The 22,433-nt window shown below is 39.0% G+C and overlaps 1 protein-coding gene across 1 annotated transcript in view; it reads left to right on the forward strand.

Annotated features, from left to right (window-relative positions):
• The first annotated feature begins 14,865 nt into the window (after nucleotides 1-14,865).
• Nucleotides 14,866-22,433, forward strand: part of LOC110334547 (mucin-19-like) — a 97,438-nt gene continuing 89,870 nt past the window's right edge. The window contains exons 1-5 of the mRNA XM_029547874.1: nucleotides 14,866-14,917; nucleotides 17,852-17,992; nucleotides 18,989-19,051; nucleotides 20,887-21,057; nucleotides 21,966-22,055. Of these exons, the coding sequence (XP_029403734.1) occupies nucleotides 14,866-14,917; nucleotides 17,852-17,992; nucleotides 18,989-19,051; nucleotides 20,887-21,057; nucleotides 21,966-22,055 (517 nt within the window). The remainder of the gene's footprint in view (nucleotides 14,918-17,851; nucleotides 17,993-18,988; nucleotides 19,052-20,886; nucleotides 21,058-21,965; nucleotides 22,056-22,433) is intronic.

Consider the following 22,433-nt stretch of genomic DNA (forward strand, 5'->3'; position numbering starts at 1 on the left):
TGTCCTGAATGCATTGTGGCTCTGAGCCATGTCTGAAGAAGCATTGGCCAAGTCAACCGTGCCAGCATTCCAACAGTGTTAGATCTACTACCATCTTAAATGGACTTTCCTGGGCTGGTACCCTTTAAGAGGCAAGTGAAAGCCACTCTCTCAGATTGGACATTCTAATCACTTTCCAACATCACCAGAGATTTTTACTTCTATAATAGTTCTAGAGTATGCAGCTGGCAAAACCAGGGGCTACATCCAGTATTACTGCTAAGAGACATTCTTCATGCACCCATGTTATATATATGTATACATGTATACAATATATATATATATATATATATATATATATATATATATATATATATATGTGTGTGTGTGTGTGTATACATATATATATATACTGTATACTTTAACACACCCCATACTTTGTATTAGAGAGTACAATAATGTAAATCCTAAAAGCGTAATAGCAGAAAGTCCAAAGAGTGCCTATAGAGACTATTCCAGATAACTTTGCATCTTTGATACTCTTAGCTTATTGTATTTTTCTGTTAATTCAAGGTCTTACCATTATATTATATAAATAAGCACCTTGATTAACACAGTTATATAGGGTCTTTTTTTAAAAGAAAAACCTGTGGAGATAGTGATCTTGTCTTTAAAATATGATAGTCTTGTGAGTATAATGTGTTAGATTGAAGACATTGCCTTTGATATCTGTTAGGAAAAAAATGTACAGATTTTTCAAATCTGTTTTCTTTTTTTGCTTACATAAGGAACAATGGTTATAGTTGCATGTACAGTAGGAAGTCTACAACACAAAGTGTATATTTTCAAACAAAGTGTTTAATGATTTAACAATTTTTGTAAATCATTTTCAGGCTTCTGCATCTGTAGATTCTCACTATGACTCCCTTGCTTCTTCATGCATACATGTGTCTGCAATGCCAAATATAAAGGTTTAGTATCTTTGCCTGTTAGTGATTGTTTCCCATGAGTAGCATTTTGGCTGAGATGTTAACGGTGGACAAGTACTTTGGATGTGAATGTGGGATGTCATTTTAATCATGCATAATTGGTCACAAGGCCTAATTTGCAAAACAATTGTTTTATTTAACAATGTCTTGTTGCTTTGTTTGCATTAATGTTCGAGTATAAAGATTGTGTGTCCATTCAAAAAGCAACCACATTATTTTAATTTACCAACCTGATGTTATGACAACTTTGAGGTGGCCAAATGTAAACTAAAAGCCCTAATTAAACTGGTATAATTTTTGCATAAATTCGTATCCATAGTTCAATAAATTTGGCTTGCTGTGCAAAGGCTTGCATTGTAATTACTTGCTTCTTGAATGTGTTTCGTGTAGTGTTTTAAAAGTGCTAATAAATAAACATGGGTTTACTTTTCAAAAGAAAATGGTCTTGCCTATCCCAATAATACCCAGTGCTCTCCTAGTACCCACTTCTGTCTTAATTACGGTTTCTATTACTGTGAGGAGACACCATGACCACAGCAAGTCTTATAAAGGAAAACATTTAATTGTGGCTGGGTTACAGTTTCAGAGGTTTAGTCCATTATCAGCATGGGGGTGGGGCATGTTGGCTTGCAGGCAGACATGGTAATAGAGAGGTAGCTGAGAGTTTTACATCTGGATCTGCAGGCAACAGAAAGACAAGCTTGGCTTGGCTCAAGACAGTAAGCCTGGCTTGGGCATCTGAGACTGCAAAGCATTCCCCCTAGTGATCCATTTCCTCCAACAGAGGCAAACATGCTCTAGCGAGGCCACACCTTCGAATAGTGTCACTCCCGATGGACCCATGGGGGCCATCTTTATACAAACCACCATACTCCCTATTTAACCTCTGACATTTGTTTTTCAGTCTTTGTGTAACATGTCAGGAACTGCATGTGTATATGGGCAAAATAACCATCCAGAAGAAGGGCCAAAGGAAGTAATAACACTGTGTTCAGATCCGTAGAACTGAAACATCTTCATAACTGGATGTTAGGGTCAGGTGTGCAGCAACTGGCCACAAACTCTGCCTTGGGAGAAAGTTCTCACCAGTTTTCCATCAACTATTTTATATATAAACAACCCCTAAATCAATCTCCTAACAAGAATTTGGCAAGAGCCCATTTCCTTGGTTAGTTTACTTTAAAAGAAAAAGCCAATTTCCTTGCCTCAGTTTTTACCTTGACCCAATTGGCTAGAAAATGTGATTTATTCTCAGGCATGTCTGATGAGGGCTGTGCCGAACGGAAGATTTCTCTTAGGCCCTGATGTATGGAGACAGGATATATTTCCTTTTCCAAAAGCGCAGACATGCTTGGCAAAGCCAGTTATAGGCTCGCGTCAGGATCTTGAGCTATTTTCTCAGAGGCTTTGCTACTTGGAAGAAACACAGTTTCTTTGCTAAACTGAGAATATGCTTGGTAGAGACAGCAATGGCCTGGGGCCAGGGCATTGGGGGAACTATGGCTTCAGACCCTAAGAACCCAACTCTTTCCATCACAGGGGCTACCCTTATCAGTCCCATAAGGCTGCTTTATACTCAATCTGTACTGTTCTTGAAATAGTCTGTGTTCCCTCTGCAATTTTGTTTGATTAGCTTCCCACCGACTTACTCCCATTGTATGATAGTTTCCTGTTGACTTTGTTTCAATATGTCCCATCTGCCCCCAAAATTTTATGTGTGTGTGTGTGTGTGTGTGTGTGTGTGTGTGTGTGTGTGACAAAGAGCTCCTATATACACTACTCCAGATAACTTTGCTCAAGTAGCCCAGGGTGGCCTTGAACTCACTATATAGCCAAGGATGACATTAAACGTCTGATACTCCTCCTCCACCTCTTGAGTGTGTATTTCAAGTATGTTTATCCACAGTTTAGTGAGATGCTGGGCATCACACAGAGGACCTTATGTTTGCCAGCTAAGAAGTGCTCAACTAGGTGAGCTACATCCCCAATATGTCTGCTTTATTCTGAGTAGGATACATTTTCCTAGAGCAGAGGAATAAAAAGGTGTTCTGTTTCTGTTGTTTTGCTTTGTTTTTAATTGTTGGAGATAAACAGCAGACAAGAGCAACATCAATATTGACGATCATTGAAGGCAACTTGTTTTAGCACAAGGCAATGAGTTTTTCGTTATGTAAATTGCATATGTCACACGTGTGATCATGACTCTTATTTTACCTGTCCTGCCTCACCCTTCAGTAAGCTTCCCTTTGTTTCCTGTCTACAGTATCTGATGAGTCGCACCATACTCAGGACATGAGGTTTTATATGTGAACATTTGCATCAAAAGCTTTGCATAAATTTCTAGAAAGTGCTTTCTTCTTAAAGTAGGAAATTATAAAATAAATGAGATCACCTTTCAATTTTCTATGCCTCTGTGCTTGAGTAAACCTGGGTGTCTCATTAACATTTAGCAAATTGTGTGTAGCAAGAGGTATTTTATGTCAAAGATAAATACCAGCTGTAGGCACTTACAATAGGATGCCTTTTATTATATATACATATATTTCAAAGGTAAACACACATGCTGTCAATACTGTAATTAAATTACTATGCTTTCCAGACAATTCAATCACATTTTATGTAGCTTCTCTAAACTACATTATACACCCTTGTTTCCACAAAGATTTCTATGAGTCAATTACAGAAAAATGATCTGCCCAGCCCACCCACTGGCTGCTGGAAGTCTATATTTTACCCCCCTTTTCAGAGGAATATTGACTTTGCATTAAAGAAAATGGTTTTTCAGGCAGTCTTAGTTTCTGTCTCCATATAAATTGGTCTAAAACTTATTACTTTAAATAACTTTATATTTTAAAAGTAGTGTAAATAGAAAAGTTATATTTATAATGCTAAGATTCTGGGACACAATTTTATTTTACACTATGGAAAAATCCAAGGAAATAATATGTTTTAGTCATTAGAACCCTATATGTCAAAAGACACTGAGTAGGATCCTGCCTGGGTCATACCTTACCTTTAGGCTCAGTCTAGCTTTTACACCTCGCACAGAGGCCCAGCATACTCCCCAATCCACAGAACTAGCCTGTATCCTTATCTAAACAAGTTAGGTAAACCCCACCCACACTGTCCTCAACCTCTTAGCTTGCATTAGAACACACATTTTACATGCTAGTTTAGCTTTCTCTGTAGACCTAGTAGCACATATATGATCAGTAACCAATAGCTTTCTAATTGGACTTAAGGCCCACACCACAGGAGGGAAATTCTGGTTCTGGACACCTAACCAACTACCTGGGACTAGGGGCAGCTCGGGTCTTAGAGGAAAACCTACTAGTACTACTTCAGTAAGCGAGTACAGTTCCTATCTGTATTCTAAATATTTATCTGTACACTCACCAACTAATGTAGCTCTCAACCCTTATTTGTAACAGATGAGAACCATTACAGAAAGCCATAACTGACAAAAAAAATAAAATGCAGAAAAAATTGATCATGAGGTGCCAGGCCTAGTCAATATGACTATAACATAATTTCACACCAAAGGATCAGGGAATGTTTTAGGGTTTCTGTTTGCAACAAAACACCATGACCAAAAAGCAAGTTGGGGAGAAAAGGATTTATTCAGCTTACACTTCCACATTGCTGTTCACCACCAAAGGAAGTCAGGACTGGAACTCATGCAGGGAAGGAACCTGGAGGCAGGAACTGATGCAGAGGTCATGGAGGGATGCTGCTTACTGACTTGCTTTCCCTGCCTTCTTCATCATTGTTTCTTATAGAGTCCAGGACCACTGTCCAGGGATGGCACCATCCACATTGGGCTGAACCCTCCCCCACTGATCACTGATTGAGAAAATTAGTACAAGGAAGAAAGAGTGAAATGCTTTTAAGAGCCCAAGGACCAGGAAGTCTGCTATATGATTGTCTTCTAGAAATGATAGGGAAGCTATGCTTATGATATCATGGCAATGTGGTTGCCTAGCCACACTGTGACTCTCCACGTCTTTTCAGATAATGGAGTTTAGTCGCCAGCATATGCACCTGGCTGCTCACTACTTCCTCCGTTTTCAGCTCAGGGGCTTGGACCATCTCTAACATCTATGTATAAGCATACATAAATAGAAAATTAAATTAAATATTAAAAATGTAATAAACTCTCTGGCAAAAACACCTTCCTAGTAGGTCTACATTGGCAAAAGAATTAGTCTTTCTTCTTTTTCTTTGGCATGCCAAGATTTAAAAAAATGGCTAGTGAGACTCTGGGCTTCCAAGTCTCTTGAGTCCTGTGAGGAAGTTAAAAAACTAAATGGGCAAATATTAAATATGTAATGTTAGAGTGAAATATGCAAACACATACATTTGCAGGTGAAGTGGAGGAGAAGACCTTTTTCTCAGTCCCAAAGTGACTTTGGAGCTCTATATTTGTTGATAAGAGGAAAGAGTTTCAAACCTTGAAGCTCATCTGCAGAACCAATGTTCTGTTGTGTTACCTGAGTGGTGGGCTGAGCTCCTGCACCAGGAATGAGGGAAAGCAGTTGTTGAGGCAGGAAATGTTTGTAAACCCCGAAAGACCACCAAGAAGCCAATTTTTTTTATTGTAATATGAAATTCAATAACTTTTAAAAAATTATTCACTGTTATTGGATAGTTCATATATCAACATTTCAAATGTTATCCCCTTTCCAGGTTTCCCCTCCAGAAATCCCATTTCCCTCCCCCCCCCCCCCCCCCCCGCTACTATGAGGACGCTCCCCATCCTACCCACCCACTCCCACCTCACTGCCCTGGCATCCCCTACACTGGTGCATCATTGCCTTCATAGGGCCAAGAGGAAGAAGCTGATTCTGATGTTTTGGGGTCTTTTTATTGAAACTTGAACTTGGGGTCCCCATCAACCCTAACACAGCAGGAAGGTAGAGCCTTGAGTCTAGTTTTCGGCAATCATTTATAGAGGCTAGAAAGGGGCGTCTAGCCTGGTACATATCTGGTTGGGGGAGGGCATTATGGCCTTTACCATAATTGGCTCCTGTTGGAAGCCAAATTATAAATTTAACTTCCGTTTTGTTTGTTTGTTTTGCTTGGCGGTTGTTAGGAAGTGAAGTGTCAGGGGGCAGGCTTTTGAACTGGGGGGGGGGTAGATTTGTTGGGGAAACTAGTGTCGGACAGAGGACTTGTTGGTGGGTAACATGGAAACTGGTTTTAGATACACAGGTTTTGTTGGGGGCATCCTGGAAACTGGGGCTAGGTACCAGTCTGTTAGTTAATTTGAGTTTAACCTTAGCTCATGTTCTCTAAGATGGAATCTGAACCCAGAAGATCTGGTCTTTTATTTCCCCCCTTTCTCCTGAAACTAGAAGGTCCAATCATGGGTCTTCCTGAAGTTATTATTATATTTTAGAGGCAGTTAGGGTTGTCATCACTCAGTCTTCCTGGCATCCCTGGGGCTTGGGTAGGGGCACGGGATCGTTATTCCAATTTCTCATCAAGTTCTTTGTGGTTCAGAAAAATACTGATTTTGCTGTCTGAGTTGGTGATTCTCCTTGTAACTCAATCTGACCTTCAGCTTTGTGAGAGTCAAGTTCCTTGGCCAGGTCAACAATCTTGGCACTCAGGAGAGAAATCTATATGGTTTACTTAGGGGGAGACAGCTGCTCACACTTTAGTGGTGACACCTGTATACACAACTACTGGGCCTTGTTTTTCAGTCCAATAAGTAGTCCCTGCCACTTAATTAGAGAGTTAGACCATCTATGCACAGGATTATTACAGAAAAATACTCACTAGTTCCTTTTGTTGCTGCTTCTTTAATGCTGGATTTGTTCCTATTTATCTGTTTTTAGTGAGATTCATTTTTCCCTATGCCCTTGTGAATATATACCCTTGTCAATGTTTAGCATAATGATTATGAATTATTTCAGCTTGTGGTTACCTTAGAAGGTCTTTATTCTTTAATTTTGGGGATGACTGTTGGACATTGTGATCTGGGTAGCAGTTGTTTTGGTTTTTTTGTTTTGTTTTGTTTTGTTTTGTTGTTTTTCCTGGTATTTGAAATACATAACCCCACGTTCCCCTGGCTTAAGACTTTATGCTCATGACCTAACTATTATTCTGATTGTTTTGCTTTTATAAGTGACTTGGTGCATCTCTCCTGCAGCTTTCCCATTTCTATATTTATACCATCTTCTTGGCATTTTTGACTGTAGGAAGAGATGGCATCCATGGTAATGTCCTGTCTGGCTTAAGGATTGAGTGGTTCATACAACTGGGTGGTGTTCTTCTAAAATCTGGAGAAGGACTTCTGATGCCATTTTACTGACTAGATTTTCCGTGTCTTTTACCTTAGTGTTCCCACCTATATGAAAACTCCTAAATTGGCATTTTGCTCACGTACCAAAGGTTTTCTCTATGACTGCTCTAATTCTCAGAGGAGTCTTGGAGTTCTGAAGGTCTGTCTTCTGCCTGGTTCCTTGTATTTATTTGATGTTCACCTGCCCCCCCCTTTTTTTTTTTACTTAAACAGCTTTGCATTATCAAGAATTCTGCTTCATGTTTTCAGAATACCCACTTTTTATTGAACTGCTCTTAAACATCTTGCCTATTATTTTGTTTTATTAATTTGACTATATACATCTTGGCTGAGTTCACTGCTGTTTTAAAAACAATCTTTGTGTTCTTTCTGTCGTATTTCCTCTACTTCGATATCTCTGGCCCCAGTTACTATTAGGATTCTTGATTTCCAGAAAACTGTGTTGGCCTGTTTTCTTATATTTATGTTTTTCCACATTGGGATTGTTATAATATTAGCTACAAGTTTATCATCTCTCATTTATCTTATGGCCTTTACTGAGGCTTTGGATGGGACTGTGTTGTAACTAGACTATGGTACAGTTTCTAACAACTTGGCTAGGAGTTTGTCCCGGTAGATAAGCACTTCCCTGCTACCTCTAGACACAGAAGTCCATTTCCAGAACCACCCACAGGGAAGAAAATTGTAGTAACCACCTGCAACATATAAACAAGCCAAAGGGAATAAAGTAACCATTCAATAACAGTGACCACCACAACTCTAGAAGCCACAGAGTGTGCAAAGGTGGTAGAGAGTGACAGGAAAAGGTCACACTAGGTAAGAGTTAGAAAAGTAGTTTTTAAAGGTGACGCAAAAATAAGGAAAAAAGGAAAAAAAAAAACTAAGAACAAAAAATAAATAGAGGACCTGAGACCCAAGAGAAGAGTTAGAGGGTTAAATAGTGAAAAAAATCAGAGGAAAGGGAAATTTCAAAAAGGTGAAAGAAGGAGAAATTAGAACGGTAAATGAGCCAATAAAAATTATAAAGCAAGGGACAAAGAAAGGAGGAAGGAAAAGATTAAAAATAAAACATTAAAGGAGAAGAGATGGAAGAGGGCATAAAGATAATGAAAGAGAAGTATTCATATGTGTATTTTTAAATAGGCATGATCTTTACAAAAACAAAACAAAAACCAAGCCAAACAGACAAACAACGAAACTCCATCCATGAACTCAAACAAACAAGGACCAGCCTTCCTTCAAGACGTGGGGCGGGGCAGAAGTTCTCAGCCTAGGCAGCCTGGCTTTCTGGACATGGTTCCACAGAGGAGCTAGGCTGTGTTTTGTGTACCTTGTTCTTTTTCCCCCTCTATATTGTCTAACAACCAAGGGGCAGTGCCAGCTGTCTCTGCTCTTGTTCACCCTACAGACAGACCTTCGATGGGTAGATGCGACCTGAGCACTTCTATCAGGTGTACAGTCTGGGGACCTGGTGCCTTTGGCTGTGTCTGCTTAGGGTGAGGGTGTAGACGGGTGTGAATCCATCTACGTTGCAGAAAGGTTTGGTGAGTGCTATCTTCTGCCCTCTGTGTTCCTCCTCGGAGAGAGTTTTTATTTCTATCTCTTCTTCTGCTAGCCCCTTCTGGAGCTCAGACTGGCTTCTCACCAGGAGGAGCTCACAGCACTTTTGGCCCAGTCATGCCCACTTAGCCAAACTGGTCCCATAAGCTGCAATACATAGCTTTTGTGGATGGTTCCCAGAAACACAACCGTACATTTTACCATTTTGACTTCCAAAGTGTCAAAGCTGACGTTCTTAACCGGGGTTCCTGACACTGCCCTGTGATTATTGCGTGGAAAGGAAAGAGAAATTCACAGTAAGGGCGTATCCTTCAGATTGCAGGAGCTCAGTCTGTAGTTCTGCACCGTGCTGTGGGCTGGTGGGTTTGTTCTATGAAGAAACCTAGATATTGAATTTGTCTCTCCTCCACCCTCTGCAGGGATACTGTGTTATAATGGTTGGATATGCTTCCTTGATCGCCTGTTCCTGTCTTTGAACATTAGAGACTTTTCTTTTATTTTTTTTAACCTTGATTTTTTTATTAGATTTTTCTTCATTTACATTTCAAATGCTATCCCGAAAGTCCCCTATACCCTCCCCCCACCCTGCTCCCTAACCCACCCACTCCTGCTTCCTGGCCCTGGCATGCCCCTGTACTGGGGCATGTGATCTTTGCAAGACCAAGGACCTCTCCCATTGATGGCCAACTAGGCCATCCTCTGCTACATATGCAACTAGAGACACCGTTCTGGGGGGTACTGGTTAGTCATATTGTTGATCCTCCTATAGGGTTGCAGACCCCTTTAGCTCCTTGGGTACTTTCTCTAGCTCCTTCATTAGGGGCCTTGTGTTCCATCCAATAGATGACTGTGAGCATCTGCTTCTGTATTTGCCTCACAAGAGATAGCTATACCGGGGTCCTGTCAGCAAAATCTTGCTGGCATATGCAATAGTGTCTGGGTTTGGAATGGATACAGAAAATGTGGTACATTTACACAATGGAGTACTACTCAGCTATTAAAAACAATGAATTTATGAAATTCTTAGGCAAATGGATGGATCTGGAGGATATCATCCTGAGTGAGGTAACCCAATCACAAAAGAACACACATGATATGCACTCACTGATAAGTGGATATTAGCCCAGAAACTTAGAATACCCAAGATACAATTTGCAAAACACATGGAAGTCAAGAAGAAAGAAGACCAAAGTGTAAATACTTCGTTCCTTCTTAGAATGGGGAACAATATACCCATGGAAGGAGTTACAGAGACAAAGTTCAGAGCTGAGATGGGAAAATGGACCATCCAGAAACTGCCCCACCCAGGGATTCATCCCATATACAATTGCCAAACCCAGACATTAGAGACTTTTCTAGTCTCTGCTCACAGCTAAACTTCAATGCCTTCTCGATTGGCATCATCCTTCAAAGTGTTTGCCCTGTTCTGTTAGCATCTCCTAAAAAACCCACTAAGAGTCAGAGGAATCTAATGTGTCACCTTGTGTCCTTTAATCTTCTATTTCTTGACTTAGTAACATGGATATTTGCTTATGAAATAATTCTTTTGGTTACACATGTAAAAATAAAAAACCTTCTTAGTCATGCGCAGCTCAGAATTAAGAGTAGAATATGCTAATTTACTTGTTCTGAAATAAAGTTTTCCCTAAAGTCTGAAAGTGGTCTCTGTGAGTTTTAGTCTCTGGCCTTTAGCCTGTCAGAGGTATATATTCATGGGTAAAGGTTTGTGGTTAATAAAATAAACTATTGTTATGTCACTATAGTGTGCCTTATTTGGTTTAAAAACATGGATTAAGGTTGTGTGTGCAAGATAAGTGAAAGTTTGAATGCAAAATGTTGTGTGTTGCTCAGTATGAGAGAACCAGGCTGGGCATGGCTCAACAAACTCTTGGATTTTTGTTGTATTGACTTGAACCTCTTGTAAAGCATACAGGTGGAAATATTTCCAGGCACTTTTGAACACTGATCCAAACCTCAAAAGGACATTGTGGATACAGAAATCACCATCTTCTGTAGCCCTGTGTCTTCTGTCTGTCTGTGTGTCTGTTTATATTGGTAGAGACACTAATAGAGAAGACAAAGTGTAGAAAATATCTTTATTCAGAAGAAAAGAGGACAGGTGCAGAGGGTGGGCTAGCCTTAGGAGTTCAAGAGCTGAGAATGAGTTAGCCTTAGGAAGACAGGAGTTGAGAATGGGCTAGCCTGAGGAGGACAGCAGCTGAGAAAGGTCTAGCCTTAGGAGTATAGGCTGAGAATGGACTAACCTTAGGAGGACAGAGCAGAGAATGAGCTAGCCTTAGGAAAGCAGGAGGAGAGAATGGATTCGTCTTAAGATGATCAGTAAACACAGAAAATGGCAGAGCATTTAGCAAAGTTCTACCTGGGATGAAGGGCACGTGAGTTTGCAAACAGAGCAGGAGTGAGTTTCTGAGTGAGGTGGGTGAGGAGCCTCACCGCTGGAGAAGATACTACAGAGATCTGAAGTGATAGTAAACAGAAGTTCTGACCACACTCTGGAAGTCCATCCCCGTACTGTCAGTCTCCCATGCTCTTCTAAACATCAGTCTAAGAAAATATTGAAATTGAATTGAAGGTGTTATATCACTAACAAGATTCTATTGCTATGTAGCATGTTAAATTCTATTCAGGTTTCACATCGTTGCATGACTTTGATGAACAGTTTCTCGAATTTCTAATTTAATTTTTATTTCTTCCAGAATAAGACCTTTTATATAATAACACATCTCTAAGGATGAGAAATTTGCCCTTCCAGATCTTAGATCATAATGTGTATGACAACAGAGAACTTCTTGTTCTACAGCCCAAGCAAATGCTGTTTAAGATGTTCCATGTTTCCTTTTGGAACAAGCCTTGCTATATAAACACACTGTCTTGCCCACACTGAAGCCTTTGTTCTCCCACCAGTTGACTTTTTCTGCAAGTACACTACAAAGTGTATAGACTTAAGCCACATCCTTTTGAATCACAAAATTGACATTTGCCTATTGTTCTTTTTGATGGGCATTCCTTTAAGATGGGTATCACAGTTTCGCATTATGAGACTATTATTTTACTGTTCTCCTATTGTGAGACATTTAAAAGTCCTTAAAGATCCTTGTCGAACTGATCTGCCTCAGTTGGAAACTCTTGACCAAAATTTGTCTATAGCCTACAAAAAGTCTTCAACAATCCTACTAATATTTATTAGAAATTAACAGTATAGATTTATATGGAGACACCTTTGCTCTTGTAATGATCTCCATCACAGATACCTTGAAATCTGAAGAAGTTAAAAAACAAACAAACAGCTTTGCATGTAGTAGGGGATGTGTTAATCACAGTCCAAAAGAGGACCAAAAGAGTACTATCTTGGTGCCAGAGTGGGAGATGAAAGAAGTGCTGAAAAGATGCCCCTGATTGAAATCTCAGATCCTGATGCAGTAGTCTATCTGAATCAATACAGAGGCAGATAGAGTTTGGGTACAAATGCCAGGAGATGAGAATATGGAGCATGGAAGCTTGCAGCCTTTCTTCTAATAACAATTATTTTCCCAGAATAATTGAAATCAATGTCATTAACTCCAAGGAATGACTAGAAAGGTGCTGGATGCTGGTGGTGAAAATAAAATAGAAGAACGTCAGAACAAAGTGGGTAGGAGCTGGCTAGAATTGTTCCATTGGATTCCATGTTCGCATCTGGTGAGGAAGTTTAGTCTGAGTGCATGACCTTATCCAACCATGCTCATTTTGCAGGAGATAGGTAGAGGAAAGAAGAGAATTTTATTACAGTCTTGCTTGGAGCTTCTAAATATGAGAAGAGCCTATGGAAAGTAAGGAGAGCTAATGATGGTGATGACTGACCACACAATAGAAGCATGTGTTGCTGATGGAATGAAGAAGGATGAAAGGCATCTGGAGAACGTGGGGACACAGGATTAGAAAGGCAGGAAGCAAGACTTCATAAGAATTAGAATATTTGAAATTGCATTTGACTTTGTCCATGATGCATTTACCACTTAGAATCTTTCCCTAGTTGACATGCCCAATTCTTACCTTCTTTCCAGTGGCCAGGCATGAGACCCTGCTCTCTGCTTTTTCATGGTCTCACACATTCTCTTGGTTTGTTCTTGAGTAGAGCTGACAGGTTATGCCTCATATCTTCTCTCAGTCCCTGGAGGTCTCCAAGAAATTGTGATTCATTCTACCCTTCTGTGTATCTCAGCCTCCTGTTAAGCTTGTGACAGAATAATTGCATCAGAATGATGATATAAAAATGAGACTCCAGACATCAAGACCCTTGTACAACAAAGTTATGTATTATGATGAAAACTACAGAATAATTGGTAGTGGTTAATTTGAGTCTTACACCTCAACGGGCAATGTTCCCTCTTAGATATGATTTTTCCTTTATTAGAAATCTCCCCTCTCCATCTTTAAAGTTTTTAATTGTTAATTACTGAAAAAAATTACAATTGTTGTTTGGAAGCCTTATGAAATCATTTTCCTTCCCTTTGTGTGTCTGTATCTGTGCTTATGCATATTTCCTTGTGTGTGAACACATATATGTGTTTGGAGACTTGTCTGTTTTTCCCCAATGTTCTCTACATTATTCATCTGAATAGGGCCTCTTAGTTGAACATGGAACTACCCAACTTGCTCCAGGCATCCTATCTCTACCTTCTAAACCCTAGAAATAGAGACTTGTGCCATGCCCACATGGGGTGTGCAAAGTCCTGTTCTCACATCGACGTGTTGAACACTTTGCCCACTAAGCCATTTCCCCAGTTCTGAAGTCAGAGCTCTCCTTCGCTGGTATGAAGAAGGCCTTGGCTCTAGCACTAATGTATCCATGTGCACACACTCATCACGTTTGTGATCCAGAGGGGAGACTCGCATGTCTTCCAGCAGATGTGTTACCCTAAACAGATAGAAAAGATTTTTTTAAGTATTGTAATCTTTGGTGGTGGTGGGGAGTACCCAGGTACATAATTGAGAGAAGGTAACAGAAATGTAAAGAAAGAGGAAGTTGGTCTATGTTTTTAGCATCTCACACAAATTTGTTGCTTTTCTATGAATAATAAAACTCTTCTCTCTCCTTTAGCTTCTACGGGTTTCTTGGTAGCAACTGGGTATCACTGAAAAGCAAAGAGCAGCACTGGAGCTGTGCTTCTGGCTCTCCAGGGTTCTCATCCATTGGGTAGCATGAAAGGCACCTTGATTTTCTTTTCCTATGCTGCTAAGCATGAAACACCCCTTATCCTGCACTCGAACTTGAACTTTGTACAGATGTATAGCCCTTAAATCGGTGTCCTATTTAATCTTAATTCTGTCCTAAAACATTTTTTTTCTCATGTCAACATTTCTATATATTTCCTCTTATGTGTGTATCTGAATGTGAAGTGCATGGGACTAATGTGTAATTTATTAAAATAATAGGAATTTCTCAATAATAAAGTTAGGGCTGTGACAAGGATGCATTCCTGAATTGTAGTATGTCTATACCTAGATGATAGTTACATATATATATCTCTAAAGAAATAACTATTTCATATTCGTAGGCAAAGGCAAAGAGCTCTTTGTCTCAAGGGGATTCAATGTTTAAAATGCATTTAAATTGTCAAAAGAAGGACAATTTTAATATATCATAATATTTGAGTTCCTTGAAGCATTAAGACATCCATGATGATTGATAGGGTGCTGATCAAGGCGTGTCATCAGCATATTTGAGGTTTAATCCTCAGGCTTTTAGTTCCTGGCTTTGCTATTTGCACAGGGTGGCAAGATGGCATATTCTGTGGTTGGCATAAGCTGGACTTGGATCAAGGCAGAAGCTGTCAGAGAAACTGGATACTAACCTGATGTGCAGTAGATTGCTTTGGCCTTGCTGTGATGTTTACCTGTGCTGTCACCACCAGGCTTGTCACTCCAACTGTTGACCAGAGCCAGTGTTGAGATGGCCTATAAATACACTGGCTAGAGTTGCCTCGATGGGCCTGAACAGTCTCTACGCTTAGGTCCCAGATCGTCACCATGAAGCTGATTCTTCTGTACCTGGCTGTGGTGCTCTGTACTGTTGGAAAAGGTAAAGAGTTTGAGCCTTTTTAATTTAGTGAATGCATGTGTGTTTAACATTTAGTATTCTCCACTTCTTCCTTGTGATGCAAAGTAGGATAGTATGCAGGGATATGGCATTTTTATTACAGCGGATGTTACTTATGCATTCAGAGGTGATCTTGGAGGGGTGTGTGTGTGTGTGTGTGTGTGTGTGTGTACGATCCTTAAGGTCTGTTGCTCATTCTCAACACAGTTTATGCATTGATAACTATGTTTTGAGTTTTCATTCCCACTAAGTCTAGAATGTTACACTGACAATTGCTGTATTCACAAATCACATCACTTTTAAAAGGATCAGTCCATCACTCAAACAAAATCTCATAGGGAAAACATTTATTAAACTAATCAATTTCTTGAATATTTTAAAAAGCCAGACTTATTGAAAGCATTCTGGTAAATTTAAAAATTGAGCAAAATAAAAAAATAATAACAAGCAGTAATTTGATAGTCAATCAAGATCAAATTTATATGGTTTCACCAACCATGACTTTAAAGAAAGAAGAAAAAATTTAAAGATCCTGGGTAAATAGAAAAGTATTAGTTATAACTAAAGCTACACACACACACACACACACACACACACACAAATACACACACACATGCACATAACCATGTAATCTATAATAAAATATAGATCTGGCAATGTGTGCATATATTTCTTATAATTTTTTAGGCCAGTCTTCATTCTCTCTAAAATAAAATATATTAAGTTATTTTTATTCTCATTTGTAACTAATACATTATTAAGAAAATATTAGGGAAAATAAAATCAGGCAAAATTTAGATTTGGAACTTTTAGGTCAAGCATGTTATGGGAAAAAGAAGTAGTGTATTGACCAATATTAAAGGGTAAGTTTTGTTGGCCTCTGTATTTTCAAGACTAGATTGCCCTGACATAGTGTGACTTTAGGTATAACAGGCAAATGTTTCCCTTAATCACATGAGGGAATTTTATTTAATAACAAAGCTCCAAAATAATAAATTAGTATTGGAATATTAATTATGGCATATAAAGAGGGGTTGTCCATAGTAAATTTTAAGGAAGAGTTGAAGTAAAAGTATTTTATTGTCTTTAAACGCATTCTACTATTTCTGTTCTTATGTTTTTAAAAAGGAGGGACTGTTTTTCAGTATGCCAAAAGGTCAGTATCTCTTTACTTTGTGAGACTACCTACACAAAGAAACAGAAAACGCCCTCTTGGGTTTGTGCGATGCCTCCTGGTTCCTCCTTCTTTATCCCCATCCCTGATCCGAACTCTTCAGGGCAGGTTGTTCTGGGATTTCACTGTTTTCCTGAAGCCAAAACCTGTGACTAAGCGAGAGCAGGTGTTCAGCTCACATTGAGTTTTCAACTTGAGCAAACATCTCGTTATCTCGGTTTTTTTTTTTGTTTGTTTGTTTGTTTTGTTTTTGTTTTGTTTTTGTTTTTTTGTTTTTGTTTTTTTTCTACAGACAGTTTCTGAAGGTCTCACCCGCTTTGGAGTGGTGGCTCTCTCTTTACACTTATGCAATTTAGTACAATTTCTGTATGGTGGAAGGGCAATGTCTACTCTCTGTTCCTAAGTCCCCTTTCTACTGCTTACCCACACTCAGATGCCAACTGACCCGGGTTGCTCAAGCTAGTTTGTCTGGCCAGAATGCACATCTCAGATGAGGCTGTGAGCGTTTTAGGTAATAGGCAAGGGAAAGAAGCAAGAATTTAAGTATGGCATTTACAACACCTCCATGTGCCTGAAGGGAACCCAGGGACAAATTCTTAACTGCAAACCACATTTCTGATAGTAATTTACATGACACAGAAAATAACAGTGCTTTAAATAAGGAAAGTAAATTTTAAAAAATTATATTATACTGGAATCACATCTGTAAGCCATTTCTTCCTGGCCTTTGGCTGAATACACTTGATTGTATTTTCAGGTGCCAATCAATACAACTTCATCAGAACACAAGAGGGAAGTTTTCTATTTAATGGGACTGCTTTGCTGTTTGTCTTAATATATGCCTGTTGGTAGGTTGTAGGAACTGCTGTTTACTTTGAGTCCCATATTATCCAGAAATGGTCCCAGTTTCCAGAACTTTGGTTAGGATCAGAACATGAAGCCTAGAATTTATGTTGGAAAAACATGGTCAATTTGGGTTTAAAAAATTACATTTATTAGCAAAATAGAGGTTTGTGTTTGGTACCTGGTCTTTGGTATGGATTCAGTGTTGGATGAATTAATGGAAAAGATTTCTAATTTGTCTGTATAGAATTCAAGAACCATGCTATTGTCCAGAGAAAGCAGCAGTATAAATGTACTGAAGGGCCTTGTGTCTGGAAGAAAGAGATGCCATCTTTGATCTATTGTGGACTTTGGGAAAACCGTTTAAGCCATGCTTGTTGGTTTGGTTTTATTGCTTTGTCACACAAACTAGAAAACTTTCCAGCTCAGTTTCTCTGTGACAGTCACAATGCTAATGATCGGGATTTTATTATTCTCAATGTAATCTTCTTTAGGGATGAAAGGAAAGCGGAAAGGAGGTAAATTTGAAGAAGGGTAGCTCCATAGATTCTTAAATTCAGAAATTAAAGGCAGTGAAGGAAGCAAGGGTTAATAAAATTCTGTGACTGAGTATTTTTTGAGACGGAATCATAGAAGATGTGGGTACTGGCAAGAACCAGTAAAGCAGCAGGAAGTTTGGCAAAGCTGTGGAGAGGCGTGTCTGTCATTAGACCAAAAATGCTGATGAAGGTTATTGATACAAAACAAAAGGCGTGCATGTCCTCATTTATTCATTCAATCATTGTTTATCGATCCTCAAGACAGTTCAATTTTCCATATTTTTCCCTTCATTTTTATGAAAGGGGAAAAGTCAAGGTGTATTCATTCTCTCATGACAATATTGTTGTTGTTTCAAACAGTTAGCCTTTTCACAAATGGAGCTGCAGCAGCTGGCCTCAGTACTTCCCTATCCGGTGGATTGAAATTGTCTCTACTTCATAAAATGTTTCCAGATGCCAAGAGTTCTAGTGGGAGCAAAGATAACAATCTGTCTAAAGGAGGTAACTGTAGTCATTGGATCTGGTTACTGTTGCTTTCCAAAGAAGATGTAGACTTGAGTTATTTAAATGAATTAACTTGTGAAAAAAAAAAAAAAAAGATCTTTTCCCAAATATAACATGAGCAATGAATCATCAGAGAGACATCTTTAATAATGTTTTATTTATTTATTTATTTATTTATTTATTTATTTATTTATTTATTTGTATTTGCAATGGGAACTGCTGATTTGTAGCTCAAAAAAAGTGAAGAAAGGTTCTGCTGTTGGCTTTGGAATTTATAGCTTGACTTCTTTTGTTGTCAATGCTTCGATGAGACAAATGCTTAGAGTCAGATAATCTGTTGTGGAGGACATGCTTCTGGTGATTTAGATATTGTTCTCTAATATTTGTGCTTGAAGTATTGGTGTTCAGAAGCATTTCACTATCTTTTGTGACATTCTTTTTATATTCTGCAGGTAAAAATGACTCGAGAAAGGCATTTAGTTTTGGTGCTGGTGGCTCTGCAACACTACAGTCTAATTTAGTTGCACACAATCCTGTAAGAAGTGGAACTTTTTTGAGTCGGATAGGTCTCCTGGGAACTTTTCCCATTTCATTTAGTGGCCTTACATCTCGGCCCAGAGGAGAAGGTATTCTACCAGGATTCTTCTGGGCGTTCACAAGGAGTTTCAAATATCATTTTATATTATGTGGGAGTAATATTTTAATTTAATGTGAATAGGAAAATCAGGGACTTTAATTTTAGATTTCTTTATTTCTTTTATTTTGCTTTTATTATTGGGAGGTAACACTTGGTACTCTATTCTGTCTAAAGTGGAGGAAGAAGACTGGAGTTAAAAGTTGACCTGGTTATTAATAAGTTTAGTAAAGATAGAATTAATAATGCTTAAGAATAAACTGAAAGTGCTGTAGGTTTTTCTATCCCCTTTGAATTTACATTTATTGGAGTCTTGAGGTCTCCATGTGACAATGCTTCATGTGACATACTTTCTGCAGGTGGTGTCGGTGGTCATATCAATGTAGGAACTAAAATCAGCACAAATGGTGTCAACGAGTCAGGTAGGCTACTTAAGATGTGTGGGTGAACTTTGAATGGAAGAAGTGGTGAAAAACAAGGACAGATGGGATTTTGTGCAGAACATTTAGTGAAAGGAGTGGAAGGTGAGAACTGACTAGACAAGAGTTTACTGGACCTGAACCTATGAGACTCAGAGATGGTGTTATTTCTCAGACTTCTACTCAGGTGGATCCTTCTGAGAATCTCAAATTGTTTCAAATTCGTTATTTTGTAACTTGCATTTTCATGTTCCATCAAAGGGAAAAATAGTACACATTTTTCGATGGAGACAAACATAGCGGATGCTTTGGTTGTATTGTACAGACTTTGATGGAAAGTTGAGGATAATTTCAGGCTCAGAAGGAGGAGAAATGTTGGCAGTGGGTCAAATAGTTGTCCCAAGCAGTATGAACCAGTGAGGTTTAGATCCACTCAGTATCTTACAACATTGTGTTTTGCTGAAGGTGAAACATTTCAAGTTATGTGATATGGACATTGCTGAAAGAAGGTTAAGAGCCAAACTTGAACTGGCAAATCTTATTAAATTTCACCCTCTGAATATAGCCTATGCTGGAAACTCTGTGGTTATCTGCATTCAGGGCAAGTATGGATAATAGGTATGGTCTCACCTATGATCTTTGGAAACTTAAATATTGTAGCATATGGTCTGGGGAATAAATTAATCTGTTGGATTTCCCTTTGAGGGACCACATTGATCTTCTCTTTTGAGGGAAAGGAAAGAAACAGGGGTAGATCTTGGAGTTTTCCTTGCAGAGACCATTGTGTTCTGTTTCGGGTAAGAAGAAAAACAAGGATAGATGAAGTTTAGATGCTGAACTTTCTGTAAAGTCAGTGTTTATGAGAAAGAAGACACAGTGTTCTAAAAGGTGGTAGCTTATGTAGAATCTTATGGTCAGGGGTGATTTTTAATTTATTGGGATACAGAGTTAAATATTTTGATCTAGGTTTTGATGAAGGTAATTTCCCCTTCTATAGCTTATATCCATATAGCATGAAAAATTACATTGATAATAAATGATTTGAGGAGATTATTTCAAAGGCCAAGGATCAATGCCTACTCAGGTAGTCAAGTTTCAGTCGGTGTCGGTGAAATTTGAATTATGTTGTACTTGCAAAACTTTGTTATATTAGCAGTGGTGTTAGTCACCATTTGTTAAACCTAGGTGCCTAGATAGAGGACTACTGAAATGAAGGAGAGACATGGGGTTAGTTGTGGATCTGGGACACCATTCTTTACTAACAATGATCTTAGTGAACATGCAAGAAAAAAATAATCGCTGACAATGCGGAGTCTGGATATGTTTCCTGTCACATAATTCATAATCAGGTGTTATGATAACCTATGCCTAACATAGTCAGTCAAAAAAATTCCAATAGTCTGACTGAACTGAGTGGGAAAAGGGATTATGTACAGAGCATATACAAAACAGAAATCTGGGGGTAGGACCAAGGACGAGACCTGAATTCTTCAGGAACTGATAAGACTCTCAGTAATGAGGCTAGGACATACACACTATGGTAACTCTGCGCTTCTGAGGATTTGAAACAGATTCAAGTCTCATCGTCTTTATCTGGGATTTTCATTTTTCAACAAAGAGAAAGAATTAGTTTCCCCAGGCATAAAGGAGGGCCAGAAAAAGTATATTGCCTTTGTTTGTATAGACCTTGAAGAACTAGATCAGGCAATTCTAAGGGCTCTTGATAACCCATGATTTCCAGTAATCACACCACGAAGAAACTTGACCCCACAGAGTGCAGATCTGAAGACTGATACACCTTCATGTCATTATTATAATTATGATTTTACCTTTCCCAGGAACCTCAAGTGCAAGCGGTAGGCAGAATGTGAATCCATCAAATGGACGCTCCACAGAGTCAGGAAATGATGCCACAGTCCAGGGTCCACAAGCAGCTGCACCTGATAGGCCTAAGCAGAATGTAGAGATTAGCAGTTCATCCTCAAGCTCTGCAACCCCCAATGAAGGAGGTACCCTGACCTGCATTCCTTTGCATGGATATCCTGCCTATAACATTTATTGTGTTTTAAAATTCCCATGGAGGAAACATGTGCTATTGTTGTGTGATTGTGAATGCGTTAGAAAGCAAGAGATTCAGATTTGAACTTTGAGTCACTTTGGTTTAGTGAGGATGAATCAGTAATCTTAAATTGAATGGATCTCCATAATTCAGTTCCAGTCCTTAGAGTGTTGATGTTTCTCTCCACACACCAAAATATTGGAGGTGATGCTATTGAAATTTGACTGTCTTAGATTGTCAATCTTGAGCTTCATCACGGTGCATCCCTCAGATGAATGCAGAGAATAGGGACCTGGACCCTATACTATTGGCAGAAGGAGAGATGCCTGCAGAGGATCAGCCAATCTGCCTCAGCAGTGTGACCCAGTGAGATGTAAATGCAGTNAATAGTTTAGGTCATTACATTTCTCTGAATGGGATGGAGTGCCATGTAGTTTACTTGGTCATTGCTGAAGGAAGGGCAGAGCTAAATTTGAACTTGCAATGTCTGTTTGAAGTTCATACTGTGACAATAACCAATGATAAAAGGACCTTGGGAATCTGTGTTCACTTCTGGTGTTGAAAATAGGTGTAGTATCACCTAGGGATTTTTTTTTTCTAATTGCTGCTGATATGGTGAAATGGCTAAATTTATCTCATTCAGACTTTTGATGGTGAGGCCACCATGTTCAGTTTGGGTGATAAAAGAGAAGGAAGGCTGCATCTGGTTTAGAAGTTGTTCTTTGTACCAAGTCAGTTTTTGTGATGATATAGAAAATGTGTGGAAAAGGGTGGGTAGCTTATGTATTACCACGTGGTCTGGCGATGACTATTGAACTTCTGTACTATAATTCTAATGAAATTGCTTTCCTCCTGCAGCTGATAAACCCAGAGAACAACCAAGTAACCTTCTTATTGAAGGAGTGAGAGGAATATTAGGAAGGATCGCAAGTGCTGCCAGTGGCTCAGGTAGTTGACTGTCAGTGTGTAGTAGTCAAGCCTGAATTGTGCTGATGTTCAGAACTCTTGTTTGTTGGAAGCTGATGTTATCTCTTTGTAAAATGTAGGTGCTTTGTTAGAAGGCTATTCAGAACAAGGAAAGACATCTGATACGTCATGAAGCAGGGTCCAACTGGGTGCTGACATGACATAGTGCCAGTGAAAGAATCTTTATTTGGCAATGAAGATTGTGGTTGTGTTTCCTGTCAGATATTTTATGATCATGTATTTTTGATTATGTTTGAATAATACAGTCTGTCAAAAACCTGTTAATATTCAGGCTGACCTTTGAGTGGAAGAAGGCATTCATCTTGAGGCTTTACAGAACAGAATTTATGATCAGGAGAA

Source organism: Mus pahari, chromosome 17 (genome assembly GCF_900095145.1).
Source record: "Mus pahari chromosome 17, PAHARI_EIJ_v1.1, whole genome shotgun sequence".
In the NCBI taxonomy this organism is placed as follows: domain Eukaryota; kingdom Metazoa; phylum Chordata; class Mammalia; order Rodentia; family Muridae; genus Mus; species Mus pahari.